This window comes from Notamacropus eugenii, chromosome 4 (genome assembly GCF_028372415.1).
Source record: "Notamacropus eugenii isolate mMacEug1 chromosome 4, mMacEug1.pri_v2, whole genome shotgun sequence".
Lineage (NCBI taxonomy): Eukaryota > Metazoa > Chordata > Mammalia > Diprotodontia > Macropodidae > Notamacropus > Notamacropus eugenii.
This window is the reverse complement of record NC_092875.1, coordinates 70,027,044-70,045,334: the sequence shown is the minus strand read 5'-3', so window position 1 is coordinate 70,045,334 and position 18,291 is coordinate 70,027,044. Positions and strand designations below refer to the sequence as shown.

Sequence of the window (18,291 nt, the reverse complement as noted above, 5' to 3'; positions counted from 1 at the left end):
AAAAGCTGAGCAGCACCGTTCATTCCCCTGATCGTCCCATGGGGATGGCTTGCTAAGTTCTCAACATGGAGCCTCAGACACACAACCTGAAATCCCAAAGAAGGAAGCAGTGTCTCTGGATCATGAAGGCCCACAGGGACACAGAGCTCATTTTTTTCCCACCTGGGACACGGTCTTTCTGGAATTTCCGTGCTAGAAAAGCCCTCACAATGGAACTAGCCCTCTTCTAAAGAGCATTCTGAACACCTTCTGTCTTCATGACGATTTCTAGGGATGGGAAGTTTGCTATGACTCAAGACAGTCAAGGGGCAGATGCGAGGAGGTGGAGAATTCCCTGCGCAAGACCCCACAGCGGGCTAAAGTGAAAGGAACACAGCAATCAAAGACGATATGGATAGCAAAACACTTACTGCTTAAGACTTGCATGGGACGGTATTCCCTGTAACCTGTAAAGCCAAATAACACATAAGAAAGGGAAGGAGATCAGAAAAGAAGGAGAAGGAAACTTGATAGACTCTAGGATGAGATCAAGAATTACCAACATGACTGCTTGCAAGAGGAATCACTTTGCTAAGGACCCATGAATGAAGAGACTGGGAATGAAACCATTTTCAGATTTGAAAATGGAGGAAATGGACACTGGGTGGAGCCACTGCCTTTCCTGCTTCCCCACCCTGAGCCTCAGCCTTTGAAGTCAGCACATGAGTTTGAGTTCTCTGGCCATATCCTTAAGAGAGGGGAGTAGCATTCTTCTGGGCACTTGCTTACTCTGTGCCATGAAGTTCTTCCACGAAGGTAGAGGTAAGAAGGACCCTTATAGCTTTGGGCATTGAGATGGAGCAACGAAAGCCTTGACTTATTTCATTTTGGCTGTGTCCTGGCCTGCAGAAACATAGCAGAAGGCCAAGCCTCCTACTGACTAGCGCAAGACCAGGAAAGAAGCCCTATGCACAAAGGCAATCCCTTAAAGGGCTTGCTCATTCATGGTGGTGCAAGCTTCCAGTAGAAGGAAAAACCCTTCCAACTCCATTCCCACCAAAATGGCATTCAGGTTTGGCAGGAAGCCCTGCCATGAGGGGATTCCCACTGCTTCCTGAGGAAGTGCGTTCCACTTTTGAGTGGCTATAAATCACGGAATTTGTTCCCGCGGTGGGAATCCGGATACATCCCCCAGCAACAGGCACGCATCACTTATAAGCCTGTTCTCTGCAGCCGCTAGAAGGACAGTATGTGCTTTGCTCCACGACAGGCCTCTGAATCTCTCAAGACAATCATTGAACCTCTTTTATTTGCACTCAACTAACCAAGTTCCGTCAAACACTCCTTTGACCACATGGTTTTTGAGTCGTCATCATAACCATTTTCTTTCAGGAGATCCTCTTCCTAGAGTCTGTATCCTCACAATACGTGAGAATATGCATACAGAATAATGTAAACGGGGGCGGATCAAGCCAGAAAACAGTGGGACTACCATCTTCCTCTTCAAAGTGTCTAGATGTATCTTCTTGGGGATCCGATGGATTGTGCCATCAGCCTACTGGATCATGTTGAGATCTCAATCTCCTGAACTTTTGGAGTCTTCTCAGCCTGAATGCTTTCTAGTCATGTGCCCGTCACATCTGGTCAGCCCCAACATGTTCTAATTCTGTATCCATATGTTAACATTACATTTCTGGAAGATCAGCCTCTTCAGCGTGAGGCAGCTTTCCAAACGTAACAGAATTCTAATTCTGACTGTCACCGTTAGCCAGTGTAAGGCACTCCTGGGTTCCTGTGTCCATTTCCTATGTCCATTTTCTTAACAGCTATGATTCTATGCCACTGATTGCTACGACGGGGCCAAGAGCAGAGCTCAGGAGCTGGCACTAAGTGGAACAAGTCAGACAACGAAAAGGAATGGGTCAAGTTAGCCAGGGAGGGAGGCGTGCGTGGGGCCCATTTGGGGCACGTGGCTGGATGAGGGAAGTTTGGGCTCTTGCGGGGTTAGGGCTGGAATCTGAGTGGGGAAAAAAGGAACGATACTAACGCTGGGAATGTGTCGATCTCATTACAGTGCTTAGGCTGGAGAGAAAGGGGTCAATTCTTGCCCCAATGAGGAATCTCACCATCAAGGTAGAAACTTTCTTTGTCCAGAGTGTAAGGGCCCAGTCTGGTGAGGCCATGGGTCTGGTTGCTCAGCTCCCAATAGACCTTTGCTTTGTCGAGAGAGGCACTGGTTGGCGCGCCTTGACGGTTGCACACAGCGTCCACTCCAGTTGCTGAGCCACCCTTCCCAGATCTGTGGAACGAAACAATTGTTGAGGTCCCTGAGCTCCAATGCTGAGAGATTTGCTTGGGGGAGAGACTGGGGACAGTTCAGCTGAGATGAAGTGACCTCAAAGAGACTGAGAGTGAGGTCATGAGGGTGGGAAAACTGCCATTTCTTGTGTGCGGAGGAGGCATGGATAGGCACACATTTCCCTCTGGAGAGGAGTATTTCCACCGGATAGCATTTGTTCCCAATCACGACAGTCAAGGGGAATCACTTGGCTAAGCACCCAGGAATGAAGAGAATGGGAAGGAAACCGTTTTCAGATTTCAAAGTGGAGGAAATGGACACTATGTGGAGCCACTGGCCCTGTTGCTTGCCCACCCTGAGCCTCAGCCAGGAACCTGGGGGTCAAGGGAGATGATCTGAGGGCTGCAGATGTTATTCGCAGTCTCACCTCAGGGCAATCACTTTGCATCCAACATAGGAGGAACCAATGCTGCTTTCCTTGAACAAGGGGCTGAGCTGTCGAGAAAATGAGAAGGGGAATGAGTAATGAGCGGTTCAGCCCCCACGGTGGAGAAGCTGGCATTGCAGGAGTCAGGTGGGACCGGGCCTGTGCAATCTCACCACACGCTGAAGCATTCTCTCCGTGGAATTGAAAATGGGAGAGCCAGGGTGATCCATGGCTTCTGTGTACAGTAGGTTGGTGATGGTGAAGTTCACAGTGAAAAATTTCATGTTCTGGCCACCAGCTGTAACACAGGAGGGAAACAGAAGATCCACGCCTAAGCCCTGGGCACCTCAAACAAACAGACCCACAGACACCCTCTACTTGTTTTGTCCTATTCTTTCCTGGAAACAAAACTCGTGCTCCATGGCCCCACTGACATCCATTTCAAGGAACCTCTACCAGTTCCCAAACCTTCCTTCCCTCGACCACTCCCGTTGCTCTTCTCATCTTCTACTTAAGCAAAGTGAAACACTCCTGGGAAGAAATACTAGGTGTACCCTCTCTACCTGGGCTCCTGGACAACGGTGATGGAGTCAACGTGGTGTCTGCAGGGTAAGGGCTTCTCACAGGAGCTGAGGATAAATCATGAAGAACGGAAATCATTCATCAAACGACAGTGTGGAAAATGTCCTATTGGATGCGCCACAAAACGGATCACCTGCACTTAGTCACAGAATCCCTTGGGGAGGACGCAAAGCAGTGCGTGATGAAGCTCAGAAAGCACAGGAGGAAGCCGATATTTATATAAGAGGCCGCCCCTGGCAAAACTTCTCAGGTTCCGTGCTTCCTGGCTAGAATGACCCAGGCCTTCACTCTCTTTAGGTTTTGCATGGGACACATGGGATCATGTCAAAGAACTATGGGAATATCTTTTGATCACCTGATAGATCAACTGCAAGAAATTCATGTCTTTCTTTTCTGTGTGCGTGTATGAGTGTGTGTGCCTGTGTGTGCGTGGGGGCGTGTGGGCGTCTGTGGGCGTCTGTATGTGTGTGTGTGTGTGTGTGTGTGTGTGCGTGCGTGTGTGTGTGTGTGTGTTTTAGGGGGGAGGGCCTTGAAACATGCAACATGCCAAGGTCACCCAGCCAAAATATCACACCAAGTCCCAGATACTGGTTTCCCTTCTTTGGAAGGTGAGTATTTCTTAGAATGAGGTGATTTTTAAGGCTAAAAGCAATTTTCCTTTCCATCATGCTATTCTCTCCCCAGCTTGCATGTGAGATCCAGTGAACATTGCCCAGTGTACTAATCTTGCTCAGTTTCTACCTGTGGTGGCTCCAGTTCCTGACCATGCCTTGAGAGTTGTCAATGACGACACAGTGGGCGTGTCAAAAGCTGCAATACATAGATGATGAACACGTAAATCAATAAACAAACACATAAATTAATGGTGAACGAAAGAATGAAGAGATGAATGAATGGACAGACAGACGGGTAGACGGATTGATGAAGAAACTAATAAATAAAGGAATAAATGAATAGATAGATAGATCGGTCAGAAGCTCAATAAAGAAATGAATGCATGCGTGAATAAGTAAAATAGATGAGTAAATTAATTAGTAGAATAAATAAAGGAGGAAAACAAATGAATGAAGGAGTAGGAGAGGTGACATTGAAAACTAACAGAGAGCACGGTGGCCTAGCATTCTGTCAGGCCATCCCAATCCTAATGACATCATTAATGCAATCTGTCACATGCAGGAAATGCCTCATAAACTGTTTGACACATGACAGAAGGAATGAACGTGGAAGGACACTTTGGCTTGACTTAGCTGCCTGGGTTCTCACAGGACAAGCTTTTCATGAGGACATGGCTAAAGTGCCCTGCTGGAGACACTGAGCAAGGGACACCATCATGACTTCTCCTTCAGGAAATCTCTTAAAAAGCTGAGCAGCACCGTTCATTCCCCTGATCGTCCCATGGGGATGGCTTGCTAAGTTCTCAACATGGAGCCTCAGACACACAACCTGAAATCCCAAAGAAGGAAGCAGTGTCTCTGGATCATGAAGGCCCACAGGGACACAGAGCTCATTTTTTTCCCACCTGGGACACGGTCTTTCTGGAATTTCCGTGCTAGAAAAGCCCTCACAATGGAACTAGCCCTCTTCTAAAGAGCATTCGGAACACCTTCTGTCTTCATGACGATTTCTAGGGATGGGAAGTTTGCTATGACTCAAGACAGTCAAGGGGCAGATGCGAGGAGGTGGAGAATTCCCTGCGCAAGACCCCACAGCGGGCTAAAGTGAAAGGAACACAGCAATCAAAGACGATATGGATAGCAAAACACTTACTGCTTAAGACTTGCATGGGACGGTATTCCCTGTAACCTGTAAAGCCAAATAACACATAAGAAAGGGAAGGAGATCAGAAAAGAAGGAGAAGGAAACTTGATAGACTCTAGGATGAGATCAAGAATTACCAACATGACTGCTTGCAAGAGGAATCACTTTGCTAAGGACCCATGAATGAAGAGACTGGGAATGAAACCATTTTCAGATTTGAAAATGGAGGAAATGGACACTGGGTGGAGCCACTGCCTTTCCTGCTTCCCCACCCTGAGCCTCAGCCTTTGAAGTCAGCACATGAGTTTGAGTTCTCTGGCCATATCCTTAAGAGAGGGGAGTAGCATTCTTCTGGGCACTTGCTTACTCTGTGCCATGAAGTTCTTCCACGAAGGTAGAGGTAAGAAGGACCCTTATAGCTTTGGGCATTGAGATGGAGCAACGAAAGCCTTGACTTATTTCATTTTGGCTGTGTCCTGGCCTGCAGAAACATAGCAGAAGGCCAAGCCTCCTACTGACTAGCGCAAGACCAGGAAAGAAGCCCTATGCACAAAGGCAATCCCTTAAAGGGCTTGCTCATTCATGGTGGTGCAAGCTTCCAGTAGAAGGAAAAACCCTTCCAACTCCATTCCCACCAAAATGGCATTCAGGTTTGGCAGGAAGCCCTGCCATGAGGGGATTCCCACTGCTTCCTGAGGAAGTGCGTTCCACTTTTGAGTGGCTATAAATCACGGAATTTGTTCCCGCGGTGGGAATCCGGATACATCCCCCAGCAACAGGCATGCATCACTTATAAGCCTGTTCTCTGCAGCCGCTAGAAGGACAGTATGTGCTTTGCTCCACGACAGGCCTCTGAATCTCTCAAGACAATCATTGAACCTCTTTTATTTGCACTCAACTAACCAAGTTCCGTCAAACACTCCTTTGACCACATGGTTTTTGAGTCGTCATCATAACCATTTTCTTTCAGGAGATCCTCTTCCTAGAGTCTGTATCCTCACAATACGTGAGAATATGCATACAGAATAATGTAAACGGGGGCGGATCAAGCCAGAAAACAGTGGGACTACCATCTTCCTCTTCAAAGTGTCTAGATGTATCTTCTTGGGGATCCGATGGATTGTGCCATCAGCCTACTGGATCATGTTGAGATCTCAATCTCCTGAACTTTTGGAGTCTTCTCAGCCTGAATGCTTTCTAGTCATGTGCCCGTCACATCTGGTCAGCCCCAACATGTTCTAATTCTGTATCCATATGTTAACATTACATTTCTGGAAGATCAGCCTCTTCAGCGTGAGGCAGCTTTCCAAACGTAACAGAATTCTAATTCTGACTGTCACCGTTAGCCAGTGTAAGGCACTCCTGGGTTCCTGTGTCCATTTCCTATGTCCATTTTCTTAACAGCTATGATTCTATGCCACTGATTGCTACGACGGGGCCAAGAGCAGAGCTCAGGAGCTGGCACTAAGTGGAACAAGTCAGACAACGAAAAGGAATGGGTCAAGTTAGCCAGGGAGGGAGGCGTGCGTGGGGCCCATTTGGGGCACGTGGCTGGATGAGGGAAGTTTGGGCTCTTGCGGGGTTAGGGCTGGAATCTGAGTGGGGAAAAAAGGAACGATACTAACGCTGGGAATGTGTCGATCTCATTACAGTGCTTAGGCTGAAGAGAAAGGGGTCAATTCTTGCCCCAATGAGGAATCTCACCATCAAGGTAGAAACTTTCTTTGTCCAGAGTGTAAGGGCCCAGTCTGGTGAGGCCATGGGTCTGGTTGCTCAGCTCCCAATAGACCTTTGCTTTGTCGAGAGAGGCACTGGTTGGCGCGCCTTGACGGTTGCACACAGCGTCCACTCCAGTTGCTGAGCCACCCTTCCCAGATCTGTGGAACGAAACAATTGTTGAGGCCCCTGAGCTCCAATGCTGAGAGATTTGCTTGGGGGAGAGACTGGGGACAGTTCAGCTGAGATGAAGTGACCTCAAAGAGACTGAGAGTGAGGTCATGAGGGTGGGAAAACTGCCATTTCTTGTGTGCGGAGGAGGCATGGATAGGCACACATTTCCCTCTGGAGAGGAGTATTTCCACCGGATAGCATTTGTTCCCAATCACGACAGTCAAGGGGAATCACTTGGCTAAGCACCCAGGAATGAAGAGAATGGGAAGGAAACCGTTTTCAGATTTCAAAGTGGAGGAAATGGACACTATGTGGAGCCACTGGCCCTGTTGCTTGCCCACCCTGAGCCTCAGCCAGGAACCTGGGGGTCAAGGGAGATGATCTGAGGGCTGCAGATGTTATTCGCAGTCTCACCTCAGGGCAATCACTTTGCATCCAACATAGGAGGAACCAATGCTGCTTTCCTTGAACAAGGGGCTGAGCTGTCGAGAAAATGAGAAGGGGAATGAGTAATGAGCGGTTCAGCCCCCACGGTGGAGAAGCTGGCATTGCAGGAGTCAGGTGGGACCGGGCCTGTGCAATCTCACCACACGCTGAAGCATTCTCTCCGTGGAATTGAAAATGGGAGAGCCAGGGTGATCCATGGCTTCTGTGTACAGTAGGTTGGTGATGGTGAAGTTCACAGTGAAAAATTTCATGTTCTGGCCACCAGCTGTAACACAGGAGGGAAACAGAAGATCCACGCCTAAGCCCTGGGCACCTCAAACAAACAGACCCACAGACACCCTCTACTTGTTTTGTCCTATTCTTTCCTGGAAACAAAACTCGTGCTCCATGGCCCCACTGACATCCATTTCAAGGAACCTCTACCAGTTCCCAAACCTTCCTTCCCTCGACCACTCCCGTTGCTCTTCTCATCTTCTACTTAAGCAAAGTGAAACACTCCTGGGAAGAAATACTAGGTGTACCCTCTCTACCTGGGCTCCTGGACAACGGTGATGGAGTCAACGTGGTGTCTGCAGGGTAAGGGCTTCTCACAGGAGCTGAGGATAAATCATGAAGAACGGAAATCATTCATCAAACGACAGTGTGGAAAATGTCCTATTGGATGCGCCACAAAACGGATCACCTGCACTTAGTCACAGAATCCCTTGGGGAGGACGCAAAGCAGTGCGTGATGAAGCTCAGAAAGCACAGGAGGAAGCCGATATTTATATAAGAGGCCGCCCCTGGCAAAACTTCTCAGGTTCCGTGCTTCCTGGCTAGAATGACCCAGGCCTTCACTCTCTTTAGGTTTTGCATGGGACACATGGGATCATGTCAAAGAACTATGGGAATATCTTTTGATCACCTGATAGATCAACTGCAAGAAATTCATGTCTTTCTTTTCTGTGTGCGTGTATGAGTGTGTGTGCCTGTGTGTGCGTGGGGGCGTGTGGGCGTCTGTGGGCGTCTGTATGTGTGTGTGTGTGTGTGTGTGTGTGTGTGTGTGCGTGCGTGTGTGTGTGTGTGTGTTTTAGGGGGGAGGGCCTTGAAACATGCAACATGCCAAGGTCACCCAGCCAAAATATCACACCAAGTCCCAGATACTGGTTTCCCTTCTTTGGAAGGTGAGTATTTCTTAGAATGAGGTGATTTTTAAGGCTAAAAGCAATTTTCCTTTCCATCATGCTATTCTCTCCCCAGCTTGCATGTGAGATCCAGTGAACATTGCCCAGTGTACTAATCTTGCTCAGTTTCTACCTGTGGTGGCTCCAGTTCCTGACCATGCCTTGAGAGTTGTCAATGACGACACAGTGGGCGTGTCAAAAGCTGCAATACATAGATGATGAACACGTAAATCAATAAACAAACACATAAATTAATGGTGAACGAAAGAATGAAGAGATGAATGAATGGACAGACAGATGGGTAGACGGATTGATGAAGAAACTAATAAATAAAGGAATAAATGAATAGATAGATAGATCGGTCAGAAGCTCAATAAAGAAATGAATGCATGCGTGAATAAGTAAAATAGATGAGTAAATTAATTAGTAGAATAAATAAAGGAGGAAAACAAATGAATGAAGGAGTAGGAGAGGTGACATTGAAAACTAACAGAGAGCACGGTGGCCTAGCATTCTGTCAGGCCATCCCAATCCTAATGACATCATTAATGCAATCTGTCACATGCAGGAAATGCCTCATAAACTGTTTGACACATGACAGAAGGAATGAACGTGGAAGGACACTTTGGCTTGACTTAGCTGCCTGGGTTCTCACAGGACAAGCTTTTCATGAGGACATGGCTAAAGTGCCCTGCTGGAGACACTGAGCAAGGGACACCATCATGACTTCTCCTTCAGGAAATCTCTTAAAAAGCTGAGCAGCACCGTTCATTCCCCTGATCGTCCCATGGGGATGGCTTGCTAAGTTCTCAACATGGAGCCTCAGACACACAACCTGAAATCCCAAAGAAGGAAGCAGTGTCTCTGGATCATGAAGGCCCACAGGGACACAGAGCTCATTTTTTTCCCACCTGGGACACGGTCTTTCTGGAATTTCCGTGCTAGAAAAGCCCTCACAATGGAACTAGCCCTCTTCTAAAGAGCATTCTGAACACCTTCTGTCTTCATGACGATTTCTAGGGATGGGAAGTTTGCTATGACTCAAGACAGTCAAGGGGCAGATGCGAGGAGGTGGAGAATTCCCTGCGCAAGACCCCACAGCGGGCTAAAGTGAAAGGAACACAGCAATCAAAGACGATATGGATAGCAAAACACTTACTGCTTAAGACTTGCATGGGACGGTATTCCCTGTAACCTGTAAAGCCAAATAACACATAAGAAAGGGAAGGAGATCAGAAAAGAAGGAGAAGGAAACTTGATAGACTCTAGGATGAGATCAAGAATTACCAACATGACTGCTTGCAAGAGGAATCACTTTGCTAAGGACCCATGAATGAAGAGACTGGGAATGAAACCATTTTCAGATTTGAAAATGGAGGAAATGGACACTGGGTGGAGCCACTGCCTTTCCTGCTTCCCCACCCTGAGCCTCAGCCTTTGAAGTCAGCACATGAGTTTGAGTTCTCTGGCCATATCCTTAAGAGAGGGGAGTAGCATTCTTCTGGGCACTTGCTTACTCTGTGCCATGAAGTTCTTCCACGAAGGTAGAGGTAAGAAGGACCCTTATAGCTTTGGGCATTGAGATGGAGCAACGAAAGCCTTGACTTATTTCATTTTGGCTGTGTCCTGGCCTGCAGAAACATAGCAGAAGGCCAAGCCTCCTACTGACTAGCGCAAGACCAGGAAAGAAGCCCTATGCACAAAGGCAATCCCTTAAAGGGCTTGCTCATTCATGGTGGTGCAAGCTTCCAGTAGAAGGAAAAACCCTTCCAACTCCATTCCCACCAAAATGGCATTCAGGTTTGGCAGGAAGCCCTGCCATGAGGGGATTCCCACTGCTTCCTGAGGAAGTGCGTTCCACTTTTGAGTGGCTATAAATCACGGAATTTGTTCCCGCGGTGGGAATCCGGATACATCCCCCAGCAACAGGCACGCATCACTTATAAGCCTGTTCTCTGCAGCCGCTAGAAGGACAGTATGTGCTTTGCTCCACGACAGGCCTCTGAATCTCTCAAGACAATCATTGAACCTCTTTTATTTGCACTCAACTAACCAAGTTCCGTCAAACACTCCTTTGACCACATGGTTTTTGAGTCGTCATCATAACCATTTTCTTTCAGGAGATCCTCTTCCTAGAGTCTGTATCCTCACAATACGTGAGAATATGCATACAGAATAATGTAAACGGGGGCGGATCAAGCCAGAAAACAGTGGGACTACCATCTTCCTCTTCAAAGTGTCTAGATGTATCTTCTTGGGGATCCGATGGATTGTGCCATCAGCCTACTGGATCATGTTGAGATCTCAATCTCCTGAACTTTTGGAGTCTTCTCAGCCTGAATGCTTTCTAGTCATGTGCCCGTCACATCTGGTCAGCCCCAACATGTTCTAATTCTGTATCCATATGTTAACATTACATTTCTGGAAGATCAGCCTCTTCAGCGTGAGGCAGCTTTCCAAACGTAACAGAATTCTAATTCTGACTGTCACCGTTAGCCAGTGTAAGGCACTCCTGGGTTCCTGTGTCCATTTCCTATGTCCATTTTCTTAACAGCTATGATTCTATGCCACTGATTGCTACGACGGGGCCAAGAGCAGAGCTCAGGAGCTGGCACTAAGTGGAACAAGTCAGACAACGAAAAGGAATGGGTCAAGTTAGCCAGGGAGGGAGGCGTGCGTGGGGCCCATTTGGGGCACGTGGCTGGATGAGGGAAGTTTGGGCTCTTGCGGGGTTAGGGCTGGAATCTGAGTGGGGAAAAAAGGAACGATACTAACGCTGGGAATGTGTCGATCTCATTACAGTGCTTAGGCTGAAGAGAAAGGGGTCAATTCTTGCCCCAATGAGGAATCTCACCATCAAGGTAGAAACTTTCTTTGTCCAGAGTGTAAGGGCCCAGTCTGGTGAGGCCATGGGTCTGGTTGCTCAGCTCCCAATAGACCTTTGCTTTGTCGAGAGAGGCACTGGTTGGCGCGCCTTGACGGTTGCACACAGCGTCCACTCCAGTTGCTGAGCCACCCTTCCCAGATCTGTGGAACGAAACAATTGTTGAGGCCCCTGAGCTCCAATGCTGAGAGATTTGCTTGGGGGAGAGACTGGGGACAGTTCAGCTGAGATGAAGTGACCTCAAAGAGACTGAGAGTGAGGTCATGAGGGTGGGAAAACTGCCATTTCTTGTGTGCGGAGGAGGCATGGATAGGCACACATTTCCCTCTGGAGAGGAGTATTTCCACCGGATAGCATTTGTTCCCAATCACGACAGTCAAGGGGAATCACTTGGCTAAGCACCCAGGAATGAAGAGAATGGGAAGGAAACCGCTTTCAGATTTCAAAGTGGAGGAAATGGACACTATGTGGAGCCACTGGCCCTGTTGCTTGCCCACCCTGAGCCTCAGCCAGGAACCTGGGGGTCAAGGGAGATGATCTGAGGGCTGCAGATGTTATTCGCAGTCTCACCTCAGGGCAATCACTTTGCATCCAACATAGGAGGAACCAATGCTGCTTTCCTTGAACAAGGGGCTGAGCTGTCGAGAAAATGAGAAGGGGAATGAGTAATGAGCGGTTCAGCCCCCACGGTGGAGAAGCTGGCATTGCAGGAGTCAGGTGGGACCGGGCCTGTGCAATCTCACCACACGCTGAAGCATTCTCTCCGTGGAATTGAAAATGGGAGAGCCAGGGTGATCCATGGCTTCTGTGTACAGTAGGTTGGTGATGGTGAAGTTCACAGTGAAAAATTTCATGTTCTGGCCACCAGCTGTAACACAGGAGGGAAACAGAAGATCCACGCCTAAGCCCTGGGCACCTCAAACAAACAGACCCACAGACACCCTCTACTTGTTTTGTCCTATTCTTTCCTGGAAACAAAACTCGTGCTCCATGGCCCCACTGACATCCATTTCAAGGAACCTCTACCAGTTCCCAAACCTTCCTTCCCTCGACCACTCCCGTTGCTCTTCTCATCTTCTACTTAAGCAAAGTGAAACACTCCTGGGAAGAAATACTAGGTGTACCCTCTCTACCTGGGCTCCTGGACAACGGTGATGGAGTCAACGTGGTGTCTGCAGGGTAAGGGCTTCTCACAGGAGCTGAGGATAAATCATGAAGAACGGAAATCATTCATCAAACGACAGTGTGGAAAATGTCCTATTGGATGCGCCACAAAACGGATCACCTGCACTTAGTCACAGAATCCCTTGGGGAGGACGCAAAGCAGTGCGTGATGAAGCTCAGAAAGCACAGGAGGAAGCCGATATTTATATAAGAGGCCGCCCCTGGCAAAACTTCTCAGGTTCCGTGCTTCCTGGCTAGAATGACCCAGGCCTTCACTCTCTTTAGGTTTTGCATGGGACACATGGGATCATGTCAAAGAACTATGGGAATATCTTTTGATCACCTGATAGATCAACTGCAAGAAATTCATGTCTTTCTTTTCTGTGTGCGTGTATGAGTGTGTGTGCCTGTGTGTGCGTGGGGGCGTGTGGGCGTCTGTGGGCGTCTGTATGTGTGTGTGTGTGTGTGTGTGTGTGTGTGTGCGTGCGTGTGTGTGTGTGTGTGTTTTAGGGGGGAGGGCCTTGAAACATGCAACATGCCAAGGTCACCCAGCCAAAATATCACACCAAGTCCCAGATACTGGTTTCCCTTCTTTGGAAGGTGAGTATTTCTTAGAATGAGGTGATTTTTAAGGCTAAAAGCAATTTTCCTTTCCATCATGCTATTCTCTCCCCAGCTTGCATGTGAGATCCAGTGAACATTGCCCAGTGTACTAATCTTGCTCAGTTTCTACCTGTGGTGGCTCCAGTTCCTGACCATGCCTTGAGAGTTGTCAATGACGACACAGTGGGCGTGTCAAAAGCTGCAATACATAGATGATGAACACGTAAATCAATAAACAAACACATAAATTAATGGTGAACGAAAGAATGAAGAGATGAATGAATGGACAGACAGACGGGTAGACGGATTGATGAAGAAACTAATAAATAAAGGAATAAATGAATAGATAGATAGATCGGTCAGAAGCTCAATAAAGAAATGAATGCATGCGTGAATAAGTAAAATAGATGAGTAAATTAATTAGTAGAATAAATAAAGGAGGAAAACAAATGAATGAAGGAGTAGGAGAGGTGACATTGAAAACTAACAGAGAGCACGGTGGCCTAGCATTCTGTCAGGCCATCCCAATCCTAATGACATCATTAATGCAATCTGTCACATGCAGGAAATGCCTCATAAACTGTTTGACACATGACAGAAGGAATGAACGTGGAAGGACACTTTGGCTTGACTTAGCTGCCTGGGTTCTCACAGGACAAGCTTTTCATGAGGACATGGCTAAAGTGCCCTGCTGGAGACACTGAGCAAGGGACACCATCATGACTTCTCCTTCAGGAAATCTCTTAAAAAGCTGAGCAGCACCGTTCATTCCCCTGATCGTCCCATGGGGATGGCTTGCTAAGTTCTCAACATGGAGCCTCAGACACACAACCTGAAATCCCAAAGAAGGAAGCAGTGTCTCTGGATCATGAAGGCCCACAGGGACACAGAGCTCATTTTTTTCCCACCTGGGACACGGTCTTTCTGGAATTTCCGTGCTAGAAAAGCCCTCACAATGGAACTAGCCCTCTTCTAAAGAGCATTCGGAACACCTTCTGTCTTCATGACGATTTCTAGGGATGGGAAGTTTGCTATGACTCAAGACAGTCAAGGGGCAGATGCGAGGAGGTGGAGAATTCCCTGCGCAAGACCCCACAGCGGGCTAAAGTGAAAGGAACACAGCAATCAAAGACGATATGGATAGCAAAACACTTACTGCTTAAGACTTGCATGGGACGGTATTCCCTGTAACCTGCAAAGCCAAATAACACATAAGAAAGGGAAGGAGATCAGAAAAGAAGGAGAAGGAAACTTGATAGACTCTAGGATGAGATCAAGAATTACCAACATGACTGCTTGCAAGAGGAATCACTTTGCTAAGGACCCATGAATGAAGAGACTGGGAATGAAACCATTTTCAGATTTGAAAATGGAGGAAATGGACACTGGGTGGAGCCACTGCCTTTCCTGCTTCCCCACCCTGAGCCTCAGCCTTTGAAGTCAGCACATGAGTTTGAGTTCTCTGGCCATATCCTTAAGAGAGGGGAGTAGCATTCTTCTGGGCACTTGCTTACTCTGTGCCATGAAGTTCTTCCACGAAGGTAGAGGTAAGAAGGACCCTTATAGCTTTGGGCATTGAGATGGAGCAACGAAAGCCTTGACTTATTTCATTTTGGCTGTGTCCTGGCCTGCAGAAACATAGCAGAAGGCCAAGCCTCCTACTGACTAGCGCAAGACCAGGAAAGAAGCCCTATGCACAAAGGCAATCCCTTAAAGGGCTTGCTCATTCATGGTGGTGCAAGCTTCCAGTAGAAGGAAAAACCCTTCCAACTCCATTCCCACCAAAATGGCATTCAGGTTTGGCAGGAAGCCCTGCCATGAGGGGATTCCCACTGCTTCCTGAGGAAGTGCGTTCCACTTTTGAGTGGCTATAAATCACGGAATTTGTTCCCGCGGTGGGAATCCGGATACATCCCCCAGCAACAGGCACGCATCACTTATAAGCCTGTTCTCTGCAGCCGCTAGAAGGACAGTATGTGCTTTGCTCCACGACAGGCCTCTGAATCTCTCAAGACAATCATTGAACCTCTTTTATTTGCACTCAACTAACCAAGTTCCGTCAAACACTCCTTTGACCACATGGTTTTTGAGTCGTCATCATAACCATTTTCTTTCAGGAGATCCTCTTCCTAGAGTCTGTATCCTCACAATACGTGAGAATATGCATACAGAATAATGTAAACGGGGGCGGATCAAGCCAGAAAACAGTGGGACTACCATCTTCCTCTTCAAAGTGTCTAGATGTATCTTCTTGGGGATCCGATGGATTGTGCCATCAGCCTACTGGATCATGTTGAGATCTCAATCTCCTGAACTTTTGGAGTCTTCTCAGCCTGAATGCTTTCTAGTCATGTGCCCGTCACATCTGGTCAGCCCCAACATGTTCTAATTCTGTATCCATATGTTAACATTACATTTCTGGAAGATCAGCCTCTTCAGCGTGAGGCAGCTTTCCAAACGTAACAGAATTCTAATTCTGACTGTCACCGTTAGCCAGTGTAAGGCACTCCTGGGTTCCTGTGTCCATTTCCTATGTCCATTTTCTTAACAGCTATGATTCTATGCCACTGATTGCTACGACGGGGCCAAGAGCAGAGCTCAGGAGCTGGCACTAAGTGGAACAAGTCAGACAACGAAAAGGAATGGGTCAAGTTAGCCAGGGAGGGAGGCGTGCGTGGGGCCCATTTGGGGCACGTGGCTGGATGAGGGAAGTTTGGGCTCTTGCGGGGTTAGGGCTGGAATCTGAGTGGGGAAAAAAGGAACGATACTAACGCTGGGAATGTGTCGATCTCATTACAGTGCTTAGGCTGAAGAGAAAGGGGTCAATTCTTGCCCCAATGAGGAATCTCACCATCAAGGTAGAAACTTTCTTTGTCCAGAGTGTAAGGGCCCAGTCTGGTGAGGCCATGGGTCTGGTTGCTCAGCTCCCAATAGACCTTTGCTTTGTCGAGAGAGGCACTGGTTGGCGCGCCTTGACGGTTGCACACAGCGTCCACTCCAGTTGCTGAGCCACCCTTCCCAGATCTGTGGAACGAAACAATTGTTGAGGCCCCTGAGCTCCAATGCTGAGAGATTTGCTTGGGGGAGAGACTGGGGACAGTTCAGCTGAGATGAAGTGACCTCAAAGAGACTGAGAGTGAGGTCATGAGGGTGGGAAAACTGCCATTTCTTGTGTGCGGAGGAGGCATGGATAGGCACACATTTCCCTCTGGAGAGGAGTATTTCCACCGGATAGCATTTGTTCCCAATCACGACAGTCAAGGGGAATCACTTGGCTAAGCACCCAGGAATGAAGAGAATGGGAAGGAAACCGTTTTCAGATTTCAAAGTGGAGGAAATGGACACTATGTGGAGCCACTGGCCCTGTTGCTTGCCCACCCTGAGCCTCAGCCAGGAACCTGGGGGTCAAGGGAGATGATCTGAGGGCTGCAGATGTTATTCGCAGTCTCACCTCAGGGCAATCACTTTGCATCCAACATAGGAGGAACCAATGCTGCTTTCCTTGAACAAGGGGCTGAGCTGTCGAGAAAATGAGAAGGGGAATGAGTAATGAGCGGTTCAGCCCCCACGGTGGAGAAGCTGGCATTGCAGGAGTCAGGTGGGACCGGGCCTGTGCAATCTCACCACACGCTGAAGCATTCTCTCCGTGGAATTGAAAATGGGAGAGCCAGGGTGATCCATGGCTTCTGTGTACAGTAGGTTGGTGATGGTGAAGTTCACAGTGAAAAATTTCATGTTCTGGCCACCAGCTGTAACACAGGAGGGAAACAGAAGATCCACGCCTAAGCCCTGGGCACCTCAAACAAACAGACCCACAGACACCCTCTACTTGTTTTGTCCTATTCTTTCCTGGAAACAAAACTCGTGCTCCATGGCCCCACTGACATCCATTTCAAGGAACCTCTACCAGTTCCCAAACCTTCCTTCCCTCGACCACTCCCGTTGCTCTTCTCATCTTCTACTTAAGCAAAGTGAAACACTCCTGGGAAGAAATACTAGGTGTACCCTCTCTACCTGGGCTCCTGGACAACGGTGATGGAGTCAACGTGGTGTCTGCAGGGTAAGGGCTTCTCACAGGAGCTGAGGATAAATCATGAAGAACGGAAATCATTCATCAAACGACAGTGTGGAAAATGTCCTATTGGATGCGCCACAAAACGGATCACCTGCACTTAGTCACAGAATCCCTTGGGGAGGACGCAAAGCAGTGCGTGATGAAGCTCAGAAAGCACAGGAGGAAGCCGATATTTATATAAGAGGCCGCCCCTGGCAAAACTTCTCAGGTTCCGTGCTTCCTGGCTAGAATGACCCAGGCCTTCACTCTCTTTAGGTTTTGCATGGGACACATGGGATCATGTCAAAGAACTATGGGAATATCTTTTGATCACCTGATAGATCAACTGCAAGAAATTCATGTCTTTCTTTTCTGTGTGCGTGTATGAGTGTGTGTGCCTGTGTGTGCGTGGGGGCGTGTGGGCGTCTGTGGGCGTCTGTATGTGTGTGTGTGTGTGTGTGTGTGTGTGCGTGCGTGTGTGTGTGTGTGTGTTTTAGGGGGGAGGGCCTTGAAACATGCAACATGCCAAGGTCACCCAGCCAAAATATCACACCAAGTCCCAGATACTGGTTTCCCTTCTTTGGAAGGTGAGTATTTCTTAGAATGAGGTGATTTTTAAGGCTAAAAGCAATTTTCCTTTCCATCATGCTATTCTCTCCCCAGCTTGCATGTGAGATCCAGTGAACATTGCCCAGTGTACTAATCTTGCTCAGTTTCTACCTGTGGTGGCTCCAGTTCCTGACCATGCCTTGAGAGTTGTCAATGACGACACAGTGGGTGTACCAGAATCTGTAATAAAGTAATGAAGAAGGAGACATTACATTGAAAATAACAGACTATTATGACCTACCATTTTGTCAGATCATCCCAGTTTTAATGGCATCATTAATGCAGAGTTCCACATGTAGAGAATTCCAATTGCATGATTGCCAAGTGATTGAATAAATAAATATGGATAGGCACTTTTCCCTACCTTACCTGCCTGGATTATCACAGGACGATCCTTTCATAAGAGCAAGACTAAAATGCCTTCCTGGTGAT

The 18,291-nt window shown here is 47.9% G+C and overlaps 1 protein-coding gene across 10 annotated transcripts in view; it reads right to left on the bottom strand.

Annotated features, from left to right (window-relative positions):
• Window positions 1-18,291, bottom strand: part of LOC140499854 (uncharacterized) — a 262,845-nt gene that overhangs the window by 72,430 nt on the left and 172,124 nt on the right. For all 10 annotated transcript variants that reach the window (XM_072601753.1, XM_072601754.1, XM_072601752.1 and 7 more), the window contains 24 exons: window positions 17,971-18,039; window positions 17,211-17,276; window positions 16,821-16,945; window positions 16,648-16,715; window positions 16,048-16,220; window positions 14,353-14,388; window positions 13,327-13,395; window positions 12,563-12,628; window positions 12,173-12,297; window positions 12,000-12,067; window positions 11,400-11,572; window positions 9,705-9,740; window positions 8,679-8,747; window positions 7,913-7,978; window positions 7,523-7,647; window positions 7,350-7,417; window positions 6,750-6,922; window positions 5,055-5,090; window positions 4,029-4,097; window positions 3,269-3,334; window positions 2,879-3,003; window positions 2,706-2,773; window positions 2,106-2,278; window positions 411-446 (listed from right to left, as the gene is read on the bottom strand). In XM_072601753.1, coding sequence (XP_072457854.1) covers window positions 411-446; window positions 2,106-2,278; window positions 2,706-2,773; window positions 2,879-3,003; window positions 3,269-3,334; window positions 4,029-4,097; window positions 5,055-5,090; window positions 6,750-6,922; window positions 7,350-7,417; window positions 7,523-7,647; window positions 7,913-7,978; window positions 8,679-8,747; window positions 9,705-9,740; window positions 11,400-11,572; window positions 12,000-12,067; window positions 12,173-12,297; window positions 12,563-12,628; window positions 13,327-13,395; window positions 14,353-14,388; window positions 16,048-16,220; window positions 16,648-16,715; window positions 16,821-16,945; window positions 17,211-17,276; window positions 17,971-18,039 — 2,148 coding nt within the window. The remainder of the gene's footprint in view (window positions 1-410; window positions 447-2,105; window positions 2,279-2,705; window positions 2,774-2,878; window positions 3,004-3,268; window positions 3,335-4,028; window positions 4,098-5,054; window positions 5,091-6,749; window positions 6,923-7,349; window positions 7,418-7,522; window positions 7,648-7,912; window positions 7,979-8,678; window positions 8,748-9,704; window positions 9,741-11,399; window positions 11,573-11,999; window positions 12,068-12,172; window positions 12,298-12,562; window positions 12,629-13,326; window positions 13,396-14,352; window positions 14,389-16,047; window positions 16,221-16,647; window positions 16,716-16,820; window positions 16,946-17,210; window positions 17,277-17,970; window positions 18,040-18,291) is intronic.